Below are 24075 nucleotides of genomic sequence, written 5' to 3' on the forward strand. Positions count from 1 at the left end.
TTCGGTGAAAAGAGGGAGAAATTAAATTAAGTAAAACGACTTGTTAGCCAATAATTCATAGTTATTCTACCATACTACTTGAAAGCCACTGAGCTAACAGATGCGACAGTGATTCTTTGTTCTTTGATTACGCATTTGTATTTGGGTGGTGGTTAAAAGCTTTTACAACCGTATCATTAATTCATTTTCTCAACAAACCTAAGTAGTGAGTAGTCTCTGATGTACATTTAAAGCATCGCGTAGGCCAAAATGTTTAGCCAACAAAAGTAACATTCTCCAGGATCAATAAAACTTATATTTATTGTTTCTCCAACTTCACACTCTTTACTACTATGCTATAACATCAAAGATACCAGGCGTCGGCCAAACTTAATTACAAACACTTCAAATTAAATAATAACTTTGACTTTATCTTTCATTGCAACTAAAAATGGAGCCAAATCGGAAAATTGTAAAGAAACATTGCGTCGTCGATAAATGCAAGAAAGAGTAGGTTGAGTTCAATACCTCAACAATCAGCAACATACATACACCCAAAATGAAAATAAATCAGAAAAAAAAGGAAGTGTTTATAAAAAAAGAAAAACAAACTGTAAATACGTGTTTTTACAATTTATAAATGATGAGAAAACAGGGCAACACAGCGCGCGAGTCAAACACTAATAACTCGCCGTTGTCCCCACTGACCGAGTCGAACCCAACTCGTCCATCCAACAAGGATTCCATAAACCCATTTTGCTTAGAGACCCGACCCGCTACGACCCGGCACACAAGCATAGCCCTTCTGCCCCTGCCTCCGCCCGAGCTTTCATGGGCGTCGCCGCTGCCGGCGAATGTGCAGATGGCGGAGCCCTTACCGCCGGGGAAGGACAAGGCACAAGCCCCGCCGTAGGGGCCGCCGCTGGAGGTGGGACCCAAGCAGTGAAACCTCATGACCTCATTCCCATCCGCAACGCATCTCGCATTCTCCTCGTAGTCATGGGCCGGCCCAGTCCCGGTCCCCGCCCGGCCCTTCACCGTCTCCCGATACTCCTCGAAGCGGGAGACCGTTCGTGGGCCGTTGTGGACCTTAAATATCATCTCGACACGGCCCGAGAAGGGCTTGGGCCCCCAGCTGGTGTGAAAGATTATCTCGACCACATTCCGCGAAGGATGCCCCTCGGTGAGTTCGGTGAGAGAAGGAAAGCGAGGGTCGGCGTGGCGCGTGGCGGTGGCGGTGACGCTCCGCGAGCGGTTGATAGTGGTTTGGAAATCGGGCTTGGCAGCGGAGGGAGGGTATCTGGAGCTAGGGTGTTTCTGGAGAGGCTTTTCGGGTCTGGGTTTGGGCTTGGACTTGGGCCTGGGCTTGGTGGTGTCGACGACGACGTCTTTGATGTTTTGAACGCTTTTTCTGCAACTGGAACTGGGAATGAGGTATTTAGAGTTTGTGTGGTAGACGTCTTCGTAAGCTCTTGACTTGCACTGCAATGACTTCATCCACCCACTCGCCATTACCCGAAGCCCAACAAGACGGTAATGTAGTAATATGTTGTCTTGTCTCTCTCTGTTTTATCTTAAAGAGGAGAGGTTTTGGTAGCTCTGATTTTTGTTTGGAGTTGTAAGAAATGGGGTCTCATAGTGCTTATGTTCTGCCCGTACAGCAGAGAAGGAATGAATGAATGACTGAGAGGAGCTGCGGATCAGACATGGCGCCATAATAAATGGATTTTACTCCTCCCCTCTCTGCTCTGTGCAATCACTCTTTTGCCCTTCTCTGTTTCTTCCAATTACCCACGTGGCCTCTGTCTCCTTCTTTGCTAAAACTACAAATTCCATTTATTTCCAAAACAAAAAACCTTATCATAATTCAGAGGTTTTATTTGCTGTTACGTACCAAGTTCAATCCTGTCCACGCACGCATACTGTCGTCGTAATATTCAAGGAGGGTCCTTTTCGCTACTGCCATAGTATTCACCATTTCAAACTTCTAAATTAAATGCACACTCTTAAACCTCTTCCATTTTCAAACATCTAAATCTAATCTAACCACTTTTATATTATTCACTAATTATCTCATGCACACTACTACTCCTATCTTTACATTTGCCTAAAAAATTATATTCAAATTGCATTGGAAATAACGTGAAAGTATCCCTAATTATAAAATTCACTTTTTTTAATTTCTGACCAGTATTCAGGCCTTCAAAGTACAGTACAGGTTAGCATTTTTCTGGTACTACTAATAAATAAAGAAATAAGAAATGATAAAATGATGTTACGAAAGTTGCAGCATTTGGATAGCTTAACTTGTAATACTGCTGAATACTCAATATTTATGATTTGGGATGTGGTAGAAAAGCAGGGCATCTATGAAAGAAGTGGTTTGATTAGGAGCTTTGGGTAATTTCAAAGGAAATACTCCTCTCCCACTCCCACACTGAATCATGGGTCAACATCAGGGCTGAATTGAAGACTATTATTATTATCATTTCTTATACCCCTCCTTCTTTTCTTTTCTCACTCACTTTTAAATCTACAACAAACACCCAAATGTTAGGTTACAATTTTAAGGTAATAATCAAATGATTCAAAAACTAAAAATATTTATCATTTTTTTTTGTCTGTTTTGAAAAAAATTTAACTAAATACATTTTCTGAAGAAAACACAGCTTCATTTTTTGATAAAAACAAAAAGTTGAATAATTGTTTTCTTCGAGAAAAGTTAGGTGAAATTAATAACCATTGAAAAAAATAGCATTTTTTTTATAAAAAAAATCTTGCATGTGCACTCTCTTTTCTTTCTTTTTGTTCGCCCTCTTCCTTCTCTGCACTGTACTCTCCCCTCTCATAAATATAACTCTCTTTCCTCACGCTTTCTCATTGTTTTATCTGTTTCTCCACTCATCTCTCTTGTGTTAAAAAAATTAAAATATTATAAGTTTTGTTACTTTATTTTTAAACTTTAATTTGAAAGGTTCCTTTTAAAGAAAAAAACTAAAGACTGTCTTAATATATCCTTAACCTAATGTTCAATAGATTAGCCTGCTAATCTAAGTAAATAATACCGCAGTTGGACCTTCACAAGAAAAGCTTTGACAAGTTTATCATAATCTTTTTATATAAGACTTCTTCCAATAATGTACTGCATTAATTTCTTTTAGGAAAATACGTTTAAAGAGAAAAGTAGTACTACTTAACAAGTAAAATCAGTTCAAATTATTTACAAAAACTAATACCTTTAATTACATTAACTAAATTTATTCATTATTCCGAGAAACTAAAACAATCTTATACCAAGAATTATAACACTACTAAAATATCGATTATTTTTTAAAATTATTTTTTATTTAATAATTCTTTTAGTGTAATATTCCACATTTGTTAACTTCTTTAATATTTAACATAATTAACCACAAAAAAATTATATTAAAAATATATTACGAACCGTGAAGATACCACGTTAACATTTTATTATATATAACTGATTACAAATTTTAATCTTATAAACCGATTTTATAGAATTGAGTTAAACTTAAAATTTTATTCGTAATATAAACTTTGTAAAACGAGAAAACAATTTCCTCAAGAGTCATATGTTGAACTCATTTGAGTTTCTTGGCTTTTACAATAACCCAGCTTTTATTGAGATGGGTGAGTAGCTAGCTTATCAAATCACAAAAACAGGTTTTGGCCTTTCTAACTAAGAATGCTTGGTGAAGGTATTGCTGCTTCTTGAAATCGAAGCGACCATTACTGAGATGAAGTGTTGGATGGTCATTTTGAATATTGAATGCTCCATTCCATTATTCTACACTATGGCATAAAAAAAAGTCTTAGTGGGAATGAGAATGGAGATAAATTATGGATTTTGACAGCCGGGGTAGATTCGTAAATGCAATGAAAAATTTGTGATGTTGAATTTTGAACTGGGTAGAATAGAAGTACTAGTAATAAAAAAATGCAGAAGGTGAGAGCGTGATGGTAGAAATTTAAAAAGAAGATGTCATGGGAGTTTGGAGTGGAATAGTTGGTGTGGTGTGGGGAATAGAAGAATGGAAACTGGCACAGAGTTGTGAGGGAGAAAGCATCTAAAAAAGCACTGAAATTTAAACTAATAAAACGACAGGTTTTCTTCCACTTTCTTGCAAATCTTAGTATTTAACAATGCCTAACCTTGGCATTGTTTGTTGATTTCTAGGTACAAAGTCACTGTTCTGTTACTAACAGATTGTGAGAATGGCCTCTTGCTAGTTTCATTACAAGCAGACAATCATATGGAGATAATCAAAGCTTATATATAATTTTATCACTTTATAATCAACACCACCATATTTAATTCCACACAATGGAACAACACACGAGGTTTTAAACCCCAGTCAAAAAGTTTCTTACAAACTCAATACCGTCAACACGTGATTTTTTTTCTTAAAACAACCCTATGTATAACAAAATACCAAAGATCATTTCACACCCAGACTCAAAGACTCAAGGCACAGGTTAAGAAACTGCAACTGGAATGAATTAGCAGTGATTTATGAGTTTTTATGATTAGAAAAACGATTTATGCTAGTGTGAAAATTGGTGAGTTGGGTTGTTGGGAAGTGGTAATGAAAAATGCGTTGGCAGGCTTTGTTGTCACGCCTGCACAATCCATTCCACCGGGAAATGCCTCATCCCCTCAATTTCAAATTTATCCTTATAATATTATGTAGAAGAACAAATTTTAATTTTATTACGAAGTAAACCTCAACTGCACCTCTTCGCCTTGAGATTGACAATTTGTGTCTGGAACAATGATAGTAAGCGAATAAGATGATAGTAAGCGAATAAGTAACATGATAAGTCCAATAACAAACATATTCGTTATGATAGATTTTAAATAGTTTTAATGTCATGTTACAAAAGTGAACTTTAAATCTTAACTCAATCTCAATCTCATATGAAGTTTGTGTAGATTTCCAACCTTTTAAAAAATGTTTATTGAGAAATTGAGGAGAAATAATATTGTTAAAAATAATCACATTCAAATGCACTACTGGTGTTTGTAGATATTAAAGTTTATTTTTACTGTGTTTATTTGATTTGAATAATGGTTATGATTTGTCTTTTCTTTTTCTGACAAAATGATTGCATGCCGTATTAATATTCAAAGCTTCTGTGAGCAAATTCAAATGACTTAACTAATGACAGAGAAAAGACAAGGCAACTTCTGCTACTGAGACAACGTATTGAATCATAACAAAACTTAAATACTTGTATACATACCTCTACTCTTGACCTCTTGACCTATCGTAAAAAACAGTATTACGCTTATTTTTATCCATTAAAAACCTCTTTTTCTCATACTCCAATCCATTTTATTTCTCAGTAAAGTAACAAGCAGATTCATGTGGTGGTGGTGACTTTAATTTAATTAGTAAGTGACAGTTGGAAGTGGGACGGTTAGAAGAGTGGAATTGTGTTAAGAAAAAGAGCGAACCAAATCTAGCAACACTTTTGTGAAAAGAAATATTGAAATAGAGAATCATAATCACGCTTGCTAATCATATTGTCTTCTTCAAAAAGCAGATTTTACAAAATCAACAACTCTTAACTGCGGAAGTTGAATACCAGGACCCATCTTTCTGACCAACTCCTGAAATCGACTTCTTCAAAAGCATTGCAACATTGCAACCTCGTCAACCCATAAAGCAGGTTAACAAATTTAAGACACACTAACCCAGGACCACTCATTCCAAATATTCACTCATCACTCTCTCGATAATAAAAAAATTCACCCCACTCATTTCCTCTCTAACTTTTTTCCCCTTTTATAAACTTTAATTATATCAAAATACATTTCATTCATGTTAAAAATAATCTTAAAAGAGCAAAAACTACATTGTTAGTTGTTTCAATTTATCTTCTTTTTGAAAAAACAGGTTATGCAAAAATGACAGCAGAAAATAGTTTTTTTATTAATTTTTAATTATAAATGTAAGAATATTGTATTTATAATTAAATTTGTATATTCTGATAATATAAATAAGTCTTATACTGATTAAGGTAGTTATTATTTAATAGAATTGTATAAAATTTAATGAAATTATCATAAGTTATTATTTTTTATAGAATAAAAATGTAAAAACTATTTACATAACCAGTTTAGAAAATAAACTACTCTTGTTGTCGAGTTTGAGATAATTTGAAGTAAAATTATTAACAACTAGTTTTAAGTTTTATGAATAGACGGGCCTTAGGCCCAAAAAGAAAAAGGAAGAACAAAGCAATACTAAGTCACACTTGAGGATAAGCTAAAGTCAGCAATTTTTTTTTTTCAAAAGTAAAATTATACTTTGCTCTAAAAGTATGACTTTTTTTTAACTAATCATATCCATATTTAATCGGAATAACATGATTTTAATTCCTAGTTAAGGATTAAAAACAGATATTTTTGAAAATTTTGAGAAATTAAGACATATCTTTTATGACATGAAAAATGGATAAAAAATTTTACAAATTTTTTACTAAATTTTTCGCTGCTACTTAGTATCGGCAATAAATCTAAAAAATATCTAAAAATATAAAATTTAGATATTTGTACCCAAACTAGAGTGTTTTTTATAGGTCAACATAGAAGAACCATAAGTTCCTTCTAATGTTTTAAATTTAATAAAATGATATCAATATATGCTGAGGATCAAAATTATTAGCAATCATTAGAAACATATAATTGGTAAAAAAGAATAAAATAATATGTATAATCCATGTTTGGAGGAGCAGATTATTCAAAGTATTCCATGATTAAGGAGTGATTTTCGGATCCATGGATTAGAATTCATACCAAGGACCATCATTATTTTTCTTCTTCTCAAAGAGATCAATTTTAAATACACAATTAATGGACAAACATGTGCATACTAATTACAAATTCAGAACCATCCAACATATTTTATTATTAGTGGCATCAGAATTTTAACAATATGTAATGTATAGGATAAATTTTAAAAATATTAAAATTATAACAATATATAAATTATATTTTTATTAAAGTAAATAACTTATCATATTTACAAATTATTGATATTTTAAAATATGTTAAAATTTAATTTGATATTAAAAATAAAGGTGGTGAATTAGAACAGATAGTTTGGTTCAATAATGATTTAAAGTTTATTTATCTATTTCTGATCTTAATAATCTGTCTTCAGTTATAGCCATTTTTATTTTTATTTTTATTGTAGATTGGGTTCGGTTTAAGAACAAGAAAAAAAGGTATTGGGCCTAATCAGTCTCATCACAAAATGGCCCAACAATCACTTATATTCAATCATGACCGCAAAAACTGATGAAATTCCAAGCAAAAAATCATTGATCAAGGTTGAAACAATTTCACTTCAACTAACCCTGATTATTAAAGGTTTCATACAGTAGAATTCACTAGATTTATTGTAATTAAATGTTAATATAATAAATGTTTCCACTGTCATTATATGTATTGTTATATTTGAAGAAACTTCTTATGTTAGTATAACTAGCATGACCATGTCAAGTAATGATAAAGAAAGATACAAAAATTTCATAGTAGGGCTCACAATTATATATGTAGGTCCATTAATAATTTGTCCTTTTTTTCTATTAAGAATTATAAAATCTATCATATATAGTTGTTTATAATTAAATGACAATTTCAAAATATAGACCATTAGTACACTTGCTAATTAAGTTTAAAAACACTAATCTTTTTAAAGTTTTTTTTTTCAAAATAGAAACCAATTTTTATTAAGAAAATTAAGATAAATCACTCAAAATCCATACGAATTAAAATAACCTTTTTTACACAATTATAAATTATTTATTTAAAGTCTTATACAAATGAATTCTTAAACACTTATTACCACGGATTCTGGATTTGATCGTTTATTTTTTGGTTTCTTAACCAAATTGTATGAAAGTAGTTTGAAAAGAAATAGCATATATATTTTTTAATGTGGTGGTATCATTGATTATAGTGAAGAAAATTGTATAGAAAAACAACAAGCATGGATAATATTGTAATAAAATAAGCATTTGAGTATATGTGAAAAAAAATATTTAATATAATAAATAAAAGATTAATAAACCATTCATTATAACATAATTCTTTATATAATGCAGATGTAAATTGGGTTTGGTATGAATGTTTAGGAAGGTTCTTACTCTGATAAGCTGGAGGCATTGTCGATGGTGTCCTTTTTCCCTTTTTTTCTGTTTTAGTAATTTGCTTTGGCAAACATGAATTTGTTTCAAGTCTTTTCCATCACCCTCCCTCGCAGTTTTGTCTGTACTTACAACCTTTGCTTTCTCTTTCACTTTTTCGGTTTGGTGAAAAACGACATAAGACCACTGTTTGTCATTAAAATTATTTTTCAATGAAACTAAATATGTTTTAAGTTAAAAAAGAATGTGTGGACATAAAACTAATTCTTCAACATAACATCACCAAATACATTTAATTGTATTAATTACGTTTAATTGTATTAATTAAAGTATATATCCATAATAATAGTTAAATTGTAAAAAAATTAGATAATATTACCAGAAAATCATGAAATAAAAATCAATTTTTAGAGACAAAAAATAATTAGTTGCTATAGTGACTAAATTAAAGACCAGAGACTAAAAAAATGTTGGTTTCTAAATTAGTTTATATTATTGTTAAATGATTTTTAAATTGGTATCTAATTAGTAACCAAGGTTTTTGCTACCAATTATTTAGATTCTAAATTTGGTAGCAAAAATTTTGGTTGCTAATTAGATACTAATTTAAAAATTATTTAACAATAATAGAAACTAATTTAGAAACCAAAATTTTTTTAGTCTCTAAAATGGTGTCTAATTTAGTCACTGTAAGAACTAACTATTTTTTGTCTCTATCAAAATTGGTTTGTATTTTATGATTTTCTTGTAGTGTAATGTCAACATTATTAATTACAATTCATGCTTTAATCAAGGTCTAATAATAAAAAAGTGTGGACATAAAACTAATTATTCAACATCATATTAAATGTAACGTCAAAATCTATCGACTGATAAGTTTAATTGTATTAATTAAAATATATATCCATAATGATAGTTAAATCGTACAAAAATTAGATAAAATTTAGGTTATTAATTACAATTCATGCTTTAATCAGCAAAATCTAATAGTAAAAAATGTCTATTGCAAATATATACAACAATAAAAAAAATCAAAATAAATATATATTATTATTATAATATTTATTACACTGAATATCAAACACACTTTTAGACAGGAGAACTTATAATTACTATAACATGTGCATATTTTTTAAAATTATGATAACTACCATTTTGCTATGATTTTATACTGTAGTGTAATTTTTATCAACGTGGATGGCTTCACATTTTAAATATAATTTTCATATTCTAAACATCCTTAAAAAGATTTCTTAATTTTTGTTTCGTTAGTTTTAAAAAACTGGATGACTCAACAACATGAATAGAAAAGAAGTAAAGAAAGTAACTGTAACAGTGAGACGCGGCAAAATCTGACGCAACGTAATTTCTTTTAGCAACATTGATTTAGAATGTGATGGATGTGGGGTCTTGTCCTCCTAATAATTTAGGTTATTGTGGAGCACATTCCAACGGGACTGGTTCTGTTTCTGTTTCTTATTTGTTTTTGACGGAAAACTCTTGATTGTTTTTTGAGCATTGGAATCCTTATACGCAGGCAGAAACTATTGCAAACCTCGGTCACTAAACACCTTGCAAATAGTTGCTCTGAACTCTTCAGAAAACCCTTCTGTTATCATAGCTTAAATTTTGTGTTCTATAGTTTCTTCTTTGGCGTTTGATTATCTGCGGTTCATGTTCTCAACAGAGTTACCGACACATAATTGTCAACACGTATTGTAGCATCCAGGTACAGAAGAGCTGTATAAAATTTCTTTTCAGCTTTTGTCTCATTTTCCATCGAACAACAGGATATGTGCTGACAAAAGCAAATGAGCAGTTGTTCATGCTATTACCATGTGCAAATTTGTTGCTGCTGTCAGATTTTTTGCAGAGCCACTGATGCAGAAAACCCTTTGGTCTATTATTTCTTTCTGAAGAATTGAATCCGTTATCATATCTCTGAGAACTACTGCCAGGTGCTGGAGTTGATTTATGTCTATCATGTCTCGGATGATACTCTGTCAGTTCAGGTGGGTTGAGTGCAAGTGTTTCAACTCGTAAAGTGGTTTTTAAAATGTTAGAACGATTTAATCTTTTGAAACATGTTATAATATGATGAGTACCACTTAGCATGTGCCTAGTGCCACCCTCTGATCCATCGAGTTTTATCTAACCTGAAATTTTGACACTATCAGTGAATGATTAAACTTAGTTCGATTAGTTTGTTTCTTTAGAATGTTCTATTCTATCTTGTTAGTGTCTTATTATTGATTGCTCCATGCTTTGAATTTTGGAGAAAATTACCAAGTCACATATCAGTGTTAACGGTGCTTTATTGTTGAGTGATGTATGTGGAAAACACCAAGACCAGTGCAACAAATAATATTTATGAGACTATTGACTTTACAGGTGGTGACTGGTGGTATTTACTGCCAAAGAGATAATTTTAAGCACTTAAATTTGGAGGAAACTTTCATAGGCTTAAATATTGATTGGCCGAACCTAGTTTGACTATATGGCTCATATGGTGTCTGTGTTCTCATGATTTTTTTGAATAATTGCATCCACATTTAGGTTATGAATTTATTGCCTTGGATTGAGAAGTAAGGTCCTTGTTCTTGCTACAGCTGAAACTGGTAGTGGAATCCACAACAATTTGAGTGGCCTACCACTGTCATGAACAACTGCATGCCTGGCATGTTGGTTAGAGAAAGCTAGTTACTGCCAGAAGTTGGGTTTGATTGGAACTTTGTATTTTGTGGGACACATGCCAGGTGATTTTGATGTAAGTTTAATAAGTATGTGTTGTGAGTGTAACAATTTTTACACTATCAATTAATTAAAAATCATTATATAATATAATTTTAAGATATTTGTGGAAAAGCTTTAAAAAAATGATGAAACATGTTGGTTTATGATTAAAAGAGAGTATAAAACTATGTATTTACTATATATTTAATATTTCTATTTATATCTTCAAAATTTGGACAATGTTTGTGGAAATTAAAATGGTAAATACTTTTTTTTAGAATTTAATTTCTGTGTATAAAAATTGTTATATATTATTTCTAATATTTTTATTGTACAAGTCAATAAAGTTACTACATATGAAAATTTATAATTGAGTAACGCGTAAAAGTTCTTTATATTATCATTGTGCAGATCATTTTCTCATTTTATATTTTTTGAGGAGGCATTTTTTTATATTGAAAAAAAAAACTCAGTATAGCCATTAAAACTTAACAAAATATATTAAAGAGTTCAATGGTACATACTGCTATTGTAATTTCTAGACATTAAATGTGTTTATACATGAATGGACATGAATACAACACCAAACAATTATGTCAAAATAAATTGAGTTTTCCTTTTCTTACAAATTAACCGTGAAAAACAATTACGTAAAAAAAGTTTTAATCATACCGACAACTATATAGAGAATACCAATTAAATATATAATTACTTAACATCTTCATTTAACTCGGTTATTGTTTCTACAAAATCAAATCCTTTTTTATATGTTGAGTTTTTAGAATTTGGATTGTAGCCATTGAATCTTTTGATCTATAGCTTATTACTCTTTGTATTTCTGGTAGATATTATATGTGATTATATTTTAATTTTTAAATTAGTTTTTGGTTTTAATAGTGAATATATATAATAAAATTAAAAATTCATTATTTATTTTTATTTTTGGTGTTCATGTATATTTATAGTGATAGTATTAGTCTTTTCAATTATATGGATAAGTAGGTCCATTAATTATGATTTGTGGGTTGTTTAGTGTGCAATCATTGTTAATTGTATTATTAGGCCTCTAATCCTTATTAAGTAGTGTTTGTCGCGTATGTTGTTGAGATGTCGAGTCACACACTCGAATGGTACATTACAAAACTCGATTACCTTAAAACTAGATATTTTCTTGTATGTGGAGTCTTTAGTACTTGGATCGTCAATCTTTAGATCTTTGATCTATACCTTATTGTTTTTTGTGTTTCTGGTAGATGGTATGATAGATGGTATATGTGATTATATTTTAACTTTCAAATTAGTTTTCGATTTTAATAGTGAATATATATAGTAAAGTTAAAAATTCATTACTTTTTATTTATTTTTGGTGTTCACGTATTTATTGTGATGATATGGATAAATAGGTTAGGCCAAGTAGGTCCATTAATTATGATTTGTAAGTTGTTTAGTGTGCAATAATTGTTAATTGTATTATTAAACCTCTAATCCTTATTAGGTGGTGTTTGTCGCATATGTTGTCGAGATGTCAAGTCACACACTCGAATAATACATTACAAAACTTAGTCATCTCAACACTGCATAACATATTATGAAACCTAATTATCTACATACTTGATAATACATTATGAGATTTCGTCCTCTTAATATTTTGTAGTATACTATGGGACTTCGTCATCTTACCATTGGGTAACACACTACGAACCTCGTCAAGATTTTATTATATTATTATATTATTACAATATAGTTATTTATATCATTATAATATAATTATTAAGTAATTGTTTTAGTTGTCAAATAATTATTTCTGATATCTTTATTGATTTTCTTCCTTATTTGTGTAGGAAAATGATAAAACGTTGTATATATAATAAAAAATATATTTATAATTAAATTATATGAAAAAATATTAAAATAATAATATTAAGAATTATAATATAATTGTATTAAAAATTGAGATTGTAATTTATTAACCTTATCTATCTCGCTGTTTAGTAGCGCCTTTCAAGGTTTTGTATTATTAATAATGGGCACTGCAGGTTCCAGGTGGTGTGCAAAACTACTTGTTTTTTGTTGTAAGAGAAGTGTTTGACACACGGGGAATTGTTGCCGTTGTTAATGCTAAATTCGTCTACAAATGCAAACATATCGAGGTATTAGCGTATATTAGCTTTGTTTTTAGGTTAATACCTATTTTTATGCGCTTGCTTTCGTGGTTGTTTTTCCGAGATTGGAAACCTGTGTGATGTTTCTAAGTCAACATTGTGTATAGAACTACATAGATTTTTTGCAAGTGTTAAGTTATAACCATCTTCCGAACTCTTTACCAAGCTAGATAGAAAGTTACAAGGGCAAAAAGCTTTTCATCAAATATAGTATTACAAATTACAATGCGTTGCTGTAGCGTGTACATCTTTGTCAGAGTTGCAGTCTTGGAGAATTGTGATTGGGCCAAGGCATGTAGCTAGCAACCAACCACAAAGTGAAAAACCCCAGTTGTTACTTCCTACTTGTTGGGTAAAGGAGAATTATTGAAGAAAGTGATGGAAGCAGCATAATGTAATAATGTAAGAAAATATGGGTGACGGGGTTTGGCTTGATGAATTTGGGTGATGGAGTAAACTTTGGAGTATCACAGAATGAGGCCTCTGAAATTGTACATGTGTTGGACAAGTCATGGCCTGGTTTCACAATCAAACTCAAAGGAACAAGGATGCATTAGCTCATTACCTGGGAGCTCTGAACACGATGTTCAATGATGGAGGGCGGACAATGATGAATGGACAGAGTTGATGATCCGACATGGACTTGTGAATTGTGACTGCAGCCATACAAACAAAGTTCTGCAACCATGTGAGGCTTTTCGGAGTTTCGTACGAATTGTTTTGGGAGTTTGCTGACATTTGGCCATGGACCCTTTTTTTGGGATCTCAATCTCCTGATGTTCTAGGATACTTCATCTGAAAAAGCTAATACAGGACCACTCAACAAAATGGGATACTCAAGGCAGATACTGCTGAACTTTTACACGTCTTTCTAATTTTGCCATGTATGCAAATTTATCACTGCTACAAACTGAGAAACTCAGCAGGGTGATGCAGGGGAGAAAGAAAAATAGATTATTTACTGACAGCACCAGGAAATCAATATGATACCAGAGTTTCAAGAGATGAAGACAGTAGGCATCATTACAAATCTGTCTCCTAACCCCACTCTTTTATTTTATATCCATATGAATACATACAGATATCGACTCCTTTTTTCTCTTCAATTTACTTCTAAAACCACATTTAACTTTAGACAGATTTTTTTTTAATCTGCGGGAATGTACCAAGTTGATTTGAACTGATTCTGAAACCACTAAAAAAGCCATCACTTCCATGATGGACTATTTGCTCTCCATGACCAATGAACAGTTTTATCATAATTTGGGAATTGAGAAAGAAATGGTATTGTGGCCGTGAGAGAGAGGTACTTTATTAAGCTCTTAAAATGGCTGGCGGGTACAGTTTTTTCTGGTTGCTGCATGAGAAACTCTACTTTACACTTGAATTGGAAAACATGAGTAACTTATTGTGTTCATATACTATTCCTTTTTAAGTTTGCTCTTAGTTGTTGTATAAGGTATGTCATTTACTATGACATAGAAGGTGACAAATTGAATTAATGAAGCTTTGAAAAGGGAGAGGATGGCCCCAACGACCTCTGCAAAATTCTGCCACAATGTAACCACTCTGAAGGCAAAGCTATATGTCTCTGCAGTGTGCACAGAACGGCCATCATAAAAGCCACATGCAAAATGTACCGTGCCGCCCCCTCCTTGTGTGATACATCTTGGTAACATATATATGGACAGAAATGCAGTTATAAAATTCTCCCATGCACTGATGCAATGCAACCATATCAATATGCTTACCTTAATTTGTATGCCGCACAACATTGGATATATAATTCAACTATATATATAATATGTGTATTGATGAAGATAAATAAATGAAAGGTGGACCGGTTGATTTGAAATGAATTGGTTATGAACATAATTGTGCTTTTGAGAGGGTCACAATTATGAAGGAATATATTGGATGTGGTGAATGCAGTGAGGTGCAATTGGAGCAATGTTAATAATTTAGTTAGCACCTCGAAAGAATATAGGCAGTATGGAGTGCAGGTACATGTTGTGGTGGTTTGGAACATTTGAATTTTGATGATGTGATAAAGTTTAGAAATGATAGGGGGAAGTAAAGAAATGTTGGTGAATTGGGAGAAGAGAGGAGGAGCCATGGGCTGTGTTGCCAAGTAACTGTGTACTGTTACTGTAAGTGCTTCAATGACTTGTTTCTCAACTACTAAGTTATCCATCTATTCTCCTCTAGATTTCAAGATAAGTGCTTCGTTGTATATATATGGATTGGATTGGATTGAATTGAATTATTGGTTTTTCCTATCTTTTTAACCAGCCTAATTTTTCTTACTTCCACTGTCTTAGTATCTTTCATTATTTTCAATCTACCAATTGTGTTTGTATAGATATTGTTAGATATAGAGAGAGAGAGTGAGAGAAAGAGTAGTGGGTGGGTATAGAATGGGTTTGGGGGCCATCTTGGAGCTGAACGTGCCCCCACGTATTGGCCAAATCCTTCAAACCAGTAGGGCAAGTACTTACTTACCCTGGGCTTTTGAACGTTGTGAATCAACATTCAGTTTATTGAGACACCATATAGCATGAAATCATTATATCGAAAGAAAATTATAAAATACAAATCAAATTGATAAAAATAATTAGTTATTATAGTGATTAAATTAGAGATATTTTAGAGATTAAATAAATTTTTGGTTTCTAAATTAATTTATATTATTGTTAAATAGTTTCTAAATTGGTATCTAATTAGCAACCAAGGTTTTTGCTACCAAATTTATAATATAAATAATTGGTAGTTAAAAACTTGATAGCTAATTAGATACCAATTTAAAAATTATTTAACAATAATATAAACTAGTTTAGAAACCAATTTTTTTTTTTAGTTTCTAAAATGGTCTCTGATTTGGTTACTATTACAACTAAATATTTTGGTTTCTAAAAATTGGTTTTTATTTGATGATTTTCTTGTAGGCTCTGTTTGGATTAGGGAGGAGATGTGTGAGGATTTGAGGGAGTGGATGTGTGAGGATGTGTGAGGAAAGTGTGAAGAAAGTGAAGGTGTTTGGATTGGGATATGTTAGGGTGGATGTGTGAGGAAAGTTTATAGGAGTTTGTGAGTGATGTGATGGTTATGAGGAAATTTTAATTTTTTTTAAAGGTGTGAAATGTTACTTTACATATTAACCCTTGTCTATTAAAAAAATTAATAATAAAATGAGTTGTTTTTGTTTAAAAATGAAAAACTTTCACACATTTTTAGATTTAAAAATTATAATTAAAAAAAATATATGTTAAATGTAAATATATATAATATAAAAACTATAATTAGAAAAAAATATGTATTCAACAAATTAAATAAAAAAAGATCTTAAAGTAATAAAATTAAAAAATAAATCAAATCTTATATAAATAAAATGATATTATTTTTTAATATTAAAAACCCTCTAGAAATGAAAAATAAAAAATACCACAAGAACAAAAATATAACGTAATTAACAATAAAAAAAATCATAAAAAATTATTAAAATAAATTATAACTCATAAACATACTAACTATATATAGAAATATATTAATATAAACATAAAAAAAACAGAATTTCAAATAATTTCTTTAAATATTAAACATATACTATAAAATTAAAAAATAAATCACTTCTTATATAAATAAAAAATTATTATTTTTTAATATTAAAAAACCTCACAATAAAGCAATCTAAAAAATACAACAGTAACAAAAATATAACTTAATTAACCATAGAAAAGGGATTCTATAAAAAATTATAATAAAAAATAAGGATAAAAACGTATTAGTAGTATAATCCGATATAGTTCAATAATTAATTATTATTATTTTGTTTTATTAAATATTTGTGTTAGTTAAATTTATTTAATAACTAATATTTATAATAAAGTGTAGTTTTTATTAATAAATTATGTAAAAATACGTGAAAATATATTAATTATATTTTCAGTTTCTAATGAATAATTTAAGTTAGAATAAAATTATTTTAAGTGATGGATTGTTTTTAGGGATTTTTTTAATTAAATAAATTAAATATTTAGTATAAAATAAAATAAAAAATGTTTAGTATAATCTTTTGGTGATGACCATGATCCATCCCAGGTAATATTTTCAATTTTAATTAGATATAGTATATTCTTTTCTTTAAAAAAAAACTAAATTCAACCACATTTAATAAAATATTTGATTAGAACTTGAAAAATAGGTATCAACTGATCTACTCTAATAACTAATATATAAATGGAAGATTTTATTTAACTATATTTTTTTTACACTGATTTATAATATTTTATAAAATAATAAACAAACTTAAAACTTCTTTAAAATTTATTATGATTTGTTTGTTCATTTTAAATATTATATATATATATATATTTTAAACATTGTAAAATAATTTTTTTAAAATACTAATACATTCAAATGAAGCATTGTGATACATTCAAATGAGGGTAAATTTGGAAATAAGAGATGTTGACATGGCTTTCCCTCTACATCTCTTCATTTTGAGGGGAGAGGATATTTACTGTTCACAGGTATATCCTCTCCTTCACTTCCCTGCACATCCCTTGATCCAAACCATGGATATCCACTCACATCCTTCCTCTTGAACAGTACATCCATGGAAGCAAACAGGGAGTTATAGTGTTATCATTATTACTTTACAAGATCTATCTCTCATTCCATCCAGTTTTACCACCAAGTACAAGTAACTCTTAACTAAATTGCTCCCGCACAACTAGGATAATTCCCTACTTTTGATGTGTTCGGGCCTTCAGTCTTTGAAATTTGATTTTCGATTTTCGATCTGGATAGGGGTATTTGCGATTGTACTATAACATTCTACTTAGTTTTAAGTGAATACAGAGAGAGTAAATGGTAATAGTCAAAGATTAAGGTATTTACCTTTTTATACTAATTGTGAAAATATGATCGAGACATGTTATTTTCAAGAAAAGAAATATGATGTTGAGATTTTTAGAATAGTGTCTTGATTTGTGATGTACTTGGGAAAGAACGATCCTGACTCTATTGGTATCTTAAAATTGTATAGATAAAAAGTATCAGGTGGTGAGAGTCAAAGGAAATTTATATAATTTTGTCTCGGGTGTGAGAAAACAGTGAAAAAACAAACGGGTATTTCAGATCATATGAATTAACTTTGTCATATGAGGTTGAGGTTGATATATTTTTATGCATATGACTATGTGGATTCCCAGTGGATAGTATGACAAGTGCATGTCTCTTAATGCTAATTTTAATATACTGGTTAGTCTTCTGAAAGTAGAGTCAAGTGTGTATGTGTTGTGGGTCAAGGAAAGTCTGACATGAAAAGGATGAATTATGAATTTTATAGACACTTGCTTTCTTTGTGAAAATATATGAAGATTGATGCATTTATGCTTGTTAAGTTAAGTTATATTTATATTTGAAATTTAAAAAATAGCTAGTTTACCATGTTGTTTCTGTGTGTTTTGTTTTTCTTATTTGTGATGATCATGAATTACACGGGAGCATATGATGCTACAGACGAAAGAGTTTTGCAATTAGGAGACAAAATATTTAATTTTCTTGAGTATTTTAGTTTATATATATATATTAAAATTTGAGATATATTTTGAATTAATGTATGATTAATATATATAAACATATAAATCCTTATTTGATTTCATGTTTGATGCATTTTATAGTTTTATATGTGATAAATATAGAGATGTTACTAACAATATACTGAATAGAATTTTCAATATAGTAGAGTTTTTATAGAAATTTTGTTATTTTAATTGAAAATTATATTCAAACTACATGCATTTGTAGAATTTTATATAATTCAGTGATAAAAAGTATAAAATGAGAAAAAATAAAAATAAATATTAAATCAATAAAAAAACTATTTGAATTTGATTTCATTAATAATTTCTTAAATTTTCAATTTTGAATAGTTCAACAGCCTTAAATAGTCACTAAATTTCTTTTATTGCGATCTTTGTTTCAATAATTTATAAAGACTGTTTTCTACTTGATCTTCTTTGTAACAATATATAAAGAAACTGCATAAAAATTAATTTTAACTTTTTAAATTTAAATTATTGTTATACTTATTATTATTTTTATTTCTAAAATTACATTAAATTAACATAATCATTTTAATTAGTAAACTATACTATGCAAAAAAATATAAATTAAATACAAACATTAATTAAAAAATAAAAATTATGTGTTACTTTTTTATTTTTTAAAAACAATAAATGACATCTTTAAATGAATGAAAAAAAAAATTGATTAAAAATAAAAATAAAACATTGATTTAGTAAAAAAAATGTGCTAACAAGCACAATTTAAAAAATAAAACGTGTTTAGAAACCCAATTTTAAAAATTTATTAAATAAATTAAAATCATACATCTAACCCTAATTTAAAAATATAATTTTAGGCGAAAAAGAAAAGACAGAACTAAATTTGTATTTAATAGTATGATTTCTTTACCTGAATTTATACTTAGAAATAAAATCTTGTCATTTCAATGTCATACTTTCAAACATGAGAGTGGGTACTTGAAATGGGCGTATAACAAGAATTCTTGGCATATTTATTGGAGATTCTTCATTAGTGTAGCTTAAAGTCATATTTCTTTGCTTAATCAAATTCAAAAAAGTTTATAAAAGATTTATAAATTTTTTATAATTTTTCCATTTTAAGAACATTCAAAACAAATTATATCATATCAGGGTCCTAAAAATATTCCTATTCTTATTACTTCCAGATAAATACATACGCTTATGCGTCTTGCATCTTTTATTTTTATTGTTAACATTTTTAAAGTCATAATATTACTATAACAATAAAAAAATTAAATATTTTATATTTATTAATAATTTTTAATTTAATGAAGTGAATAAATAAAAGGAAATGAAAGAATAATCAATTTGATAAAGAAGAATAAAAAGCGAACCACTCGAGAAGAGAGTGTAAACATCGGCCCCAAACAATTATTTTAAAGGTCTGGTTGCAAAAGGCGGGACAAACAACATGTTACTATTACAAATCCAAGTTACGAAGACTCAATGTCCTTTCTCCGTATGCCTAAAACGAGAAAGATTGCGTCAGAAATCATAGACTCAAAATTCTATAGGCGAATTTGGAGAAGCTTCGATGCCACATTTGTGATAAAAAGAATAGGTGATCCATGAAAAAGGATGTAATTGAAGTAAAGAAGAATAAGTTGGTTTGCTCTTCATTCACATCTCCATCCAGATCGCCCACGTGAGGCATTTAAAGATGGTCATCCACCAAATGTTGTTGACAGAGGTCATAGTTAGAGATTGAGTCATCGATGAAGAAACCGTTGCTGCCATTTATTCATATTTTTTTACAAATAAAGAATAAGAAATCAAATGATAAGAAAAAAAAGTATAATATTTAAGAGAGATGAAGATACAAAAAAAAAAAATTGTTCCACATAGTATAAAATGTTTAATAAACTGTTGCACATTCAAAAATTAAAATTCGTAACTGGTTTTTACAAATTGATAGAATATTAATTTTAAAAATAAAAAAGAAAAACAATTTTCAACTAATTATAAGAATAATTAGTTATTTATTAAATACTTAAAAAATAATAAAATAACTAAAACATAAAAATAAAATAATAAAATAAATATTAATATAAGGATAAATTGATAAAAAAAAGTTAAAGAGAATAATTCTCTATATATATATAGTTATAAATATTATTAAGATTTTTTTTTTTGTAGAAAATGATTGGACCACCTTTTATGGACACTTTTAAAAAATTGAAGAGCTATAAGTTATAATTCTTAAACAAAAATCTTACAACTCCAAGCTAGCTCAAATGTGGATTGATATAATTTAAGGATTATCTTTTTGAGTTTTCTTTTGTATGACTATCACCATCATGCATATAGGTGATGATTTGCTGTCATCAGAACAATTTATAGCTGGAATGACTAGTCCTAATGCATAACAACCAAAAGTGCAACACCTTTGCATAGAGACAGAGGTCCCCTTGGTTCATGCATCCATATGTAGAGATCACAATAACAAAACACACCCATTAAAGATCCCATGAGATTCAAAATCAACCCAACAAAATGTCATTATAAAGGGTTAATTCTCAAGGTATAATTTCCCAAGAAAATATCATCAAGCAAATATTAAAATTCAATAATGAGAACCTAACCTAGAGGAATAACAGAGAAGAGAAAATCACTAAAAACATCAAATAACTTACTAAAATTTTAGTAAAAACAAATCACTATTACTCTACACTATCATCTATCAATAACACTTTTTTTTTTATTCTACTATGGGAAAACAAGAGAAATAGAATAAATGTATAATCGTAAAACATGTGATCCGATAAAGATGTAATGAAAGAGAAAACGATAGTTAGTTAAATGGACGATTTCATAATCATTGATCAATCCTTATGTCAAGGTGTTGCTTTTACCTAATGAGATTAGCATGTGGGATCCTCAGTTCCTAATCCCCTAAAAATGCCTTTTCAGTTTTAATGATTTTTATCGATATTTTTTTATCGATAATAAACAATTAAGATAAATCGATCCACCACTTAAAAGATAGTCTAACTCGTAAAAAAGTAAAAAATAAAAATTTATTTTTTTCTTCTGGTCTAAAACCTACTATTAATCTTTTACTTCATTTTCCAACACTAAAACTAAACGAAAGAAAAATAAAATAGTGCACCATTATTAAATCTGGGTTCTAAACACCATTACTAAATCAGTACCTTATCATAGATTGAATAAAATCTTCTCCTTCCCTTCCCTGAAGATATTTTATAATATATAATTATAATATATAAGTAATTATAAATATTATTTGAATTGACCTTTTATAGTATATTAATTAATATGAAAATTTCATGAAAGTCTTATTATTATGAGTGGCAGCTAATGGTAATTTTGTGAATGTGAGTGTTGGTTTAAGAACATGATTATGGCATAGTGGGTGGAAAGAAGAGACTTGTGATTGGGACTAACTAAGTGGCAGTGGCATTACACACACATGGGATGGCCTAGACATTAAGACTCTAAATACTGACACATGGCACGAGATAAGAAGATAGTTTTGGTCTCACAAATATATGACACTTATTTTGTGCAGTGAGCCAATTTTATTTATTTAGTTTCCCCTATCCAGTGTTTGTCTGTAAAATGAGATGTGAAAATGAAGGAACAACCAAGAGACAATAAACTATATGATAAAACTAAGAGAATTTTAATATAGAATAAAATAAATAAACAAAAACTGAAAGATAATATTTATAAGTAATGTTACTTTTTTTTTAGTTTTTTTCTAATTTTATGTCTTTATCTGTAGAATGCTTATTAATGTGGTTATTTTGTGTGATTTCTCGATAAAAATGTTAACAGGTAAGGTGAGGTATCTATTCATTGTTGGACTATTAAGCTAACATCAATGAAAAAATAGATAAATCTGTCCTTTAATAATAAAAGAATTATATCAAACATTTGCATAATCATAAATTAAACAAATGAAAAATAAATTTATAAAAGAGAAGTTTTACCTTTATTTAATTACTCATATTATATTATGATTTAGATGTAACATACTTTCCAATAAATTTTAATAATAAAAAATGTTCAAAATTAGTTATGAACCTTCACCATTTCGAAACAGAAGTAAGAAACATTCAGAGTGTGATTTGGATTAGGGATTAAGGATTAGGAATGAGGGTGGGGAAAAATAAATAAAGAAAGAGAAAAAAAGAGTGGAGATATTCTTTGATTAAGTGGTGAATGATTTAATTGATATATATATATATATATATATATTAAATTAAATTAAAATTACTTTTTTAATTATTTTTTTGAAAATGATTTTATTACTCTTATCTTATATTTTAATTTTATTAATAATATTATTATTTTATTATTTATTATTATTATTATTACTATTTTAAACTATTATTATTTATTATTTTATTCGTAATATTATAAAATATTATTTTTATTATATAAATTTATTTTCTTATTAATATTATTATTTATTATATAAATATATTTATTTATTTATCTAATATTTATTATTATATTACTTTATTTTAATATTATTTTATATTTATTATTAATTTATTATATTATATTATATGATTGATTATTCTTGCTGATTAAAAAAAAGTCCTGTAAACATATAATTGATTATTTTATATCATTATCGATCATAAAGGTATGTATGGGTCACATGAAAAAGGTCACGAAATGACTCAAGAAACTCCAATGATTCACAGATTTCAATTATGGAATATTATTGGGAACAACATGCTAAGAGTAAAAGTTCATGAGCTCATTTGTTGAGGTTCATAGAAATACATGAACTGTGATTTTTTAATCCCAGTTAACACCTTTCTTCCTCCATCTGCAATTTTCTGAGACACAACATCACAAGCCAAACAACCACACACACAACACCTGCACCATCAAAACAATAACCATGTATGAAAGCCATTACCATGCATAATGAAAAATCAAGGTTATATATGTAATCTCAGCCCTCTAATGACTTTCCATGCCTTTCTTCAGACAATTGTGTTAGACACAGTCCCTCACAAATTGGCACTGACACAAACCTGGAGTCACTGGTGTTTCTTTCTGGAGAAACAGTCGCACAAAGAAACATAATTTCAAGGTCACAGCTCACATACTCTCTTTTTTTCCTTTAAAAAATCATCTAATCTGAATGTTTGAGTAAGTTTTTTGGCTTAGCTTCCATTAGTTAGTAATTAGAAGAAGTTTCCATGTTTGAAAACGATACCTTCTTTCCCATTTCCACTAGCATACTCATATTCATGTACGTAGCAAGGTAACTGAAGTTGAGCTAGATCCAGGCCTAAAAGAAGAACTTTTACGACCCTATCTATGCTTAAGGGACTACGCATCACTGTAAACTATATATGGCCTAGCTATAGCAGCTAGGGCTTATTGAGTCAGTTTTTGAATTCCTACTTGTGGCGAGTTTTACGTAA

The 24075-nt window shown here is 29.2% G+C and overlaps 1 protein-coding gene and 1 long non-coding RNA gene across 2 annotated transcripts; one reads left to right on the forward strand and one right to left on the reverse strand.

Annotated features, from left to right (window-relative positions):
- Nucleotides 1-389: 389 nt before the first annotated feature.
- Nucleotides 390-1829, reverse strand: LOC137810531 (sulfated surface-like glycoprotein). Its single transcript, XM_068611865.2, has one exon. The coding sequence runs from the start codon at nt 1489-1491 to the stop codon at nt 607-609; it is 885 nt and encodes a 294-aa protein (XP_068467966.1). The 5' UTR covers nt 1492-1829; the 3' UTR covers nt 390-606.
- A 7810-nt stretch (nt 1830-9639) lies between these two features.
- On the forward strand, nt 9640-14314 carry LOC137810533 (uncharacterized). The gene is made up of 5 exons (XR_016518415.1): nt 9640-9886; nt 10020-10169; nt 10767-10924; nt 12927-13040; nt 13310-14314. It is a non-coding gene; the product is annotated as an uncharacterized LOC137810533 (long non-coding RNA).
- Nucleotides 14315-24075: the final 9761 nt, after the last annotated feature.

Source organism: Phaseolus vulgaris, chromosome 2 (genome assembly GCF_051622355.1).
Source record: "Phaseolus vulgaris cultivar YP4 chromosome 2, ASM5162235v1, whole genome shotgun sequence".
NCBI classification, from domain to species: domain Eukaryota; kingdom Viridiplantae; phylum Streptophyta; class Magnoliopsida; order Fabales; family Fabaceae; genus Phaseolus; species Phaseolus vulgaris.

Bases quoted from the DNA above. Each gene is read 5' to 3' on its own strand.
- LOC137810531 (XM_068611865.2), bottom strand. From the start codon at position 1,491: ATGGCGAGTGGGTGGATGAAGTCATTGCAGTGCAAGTCAAGAGCTTAC.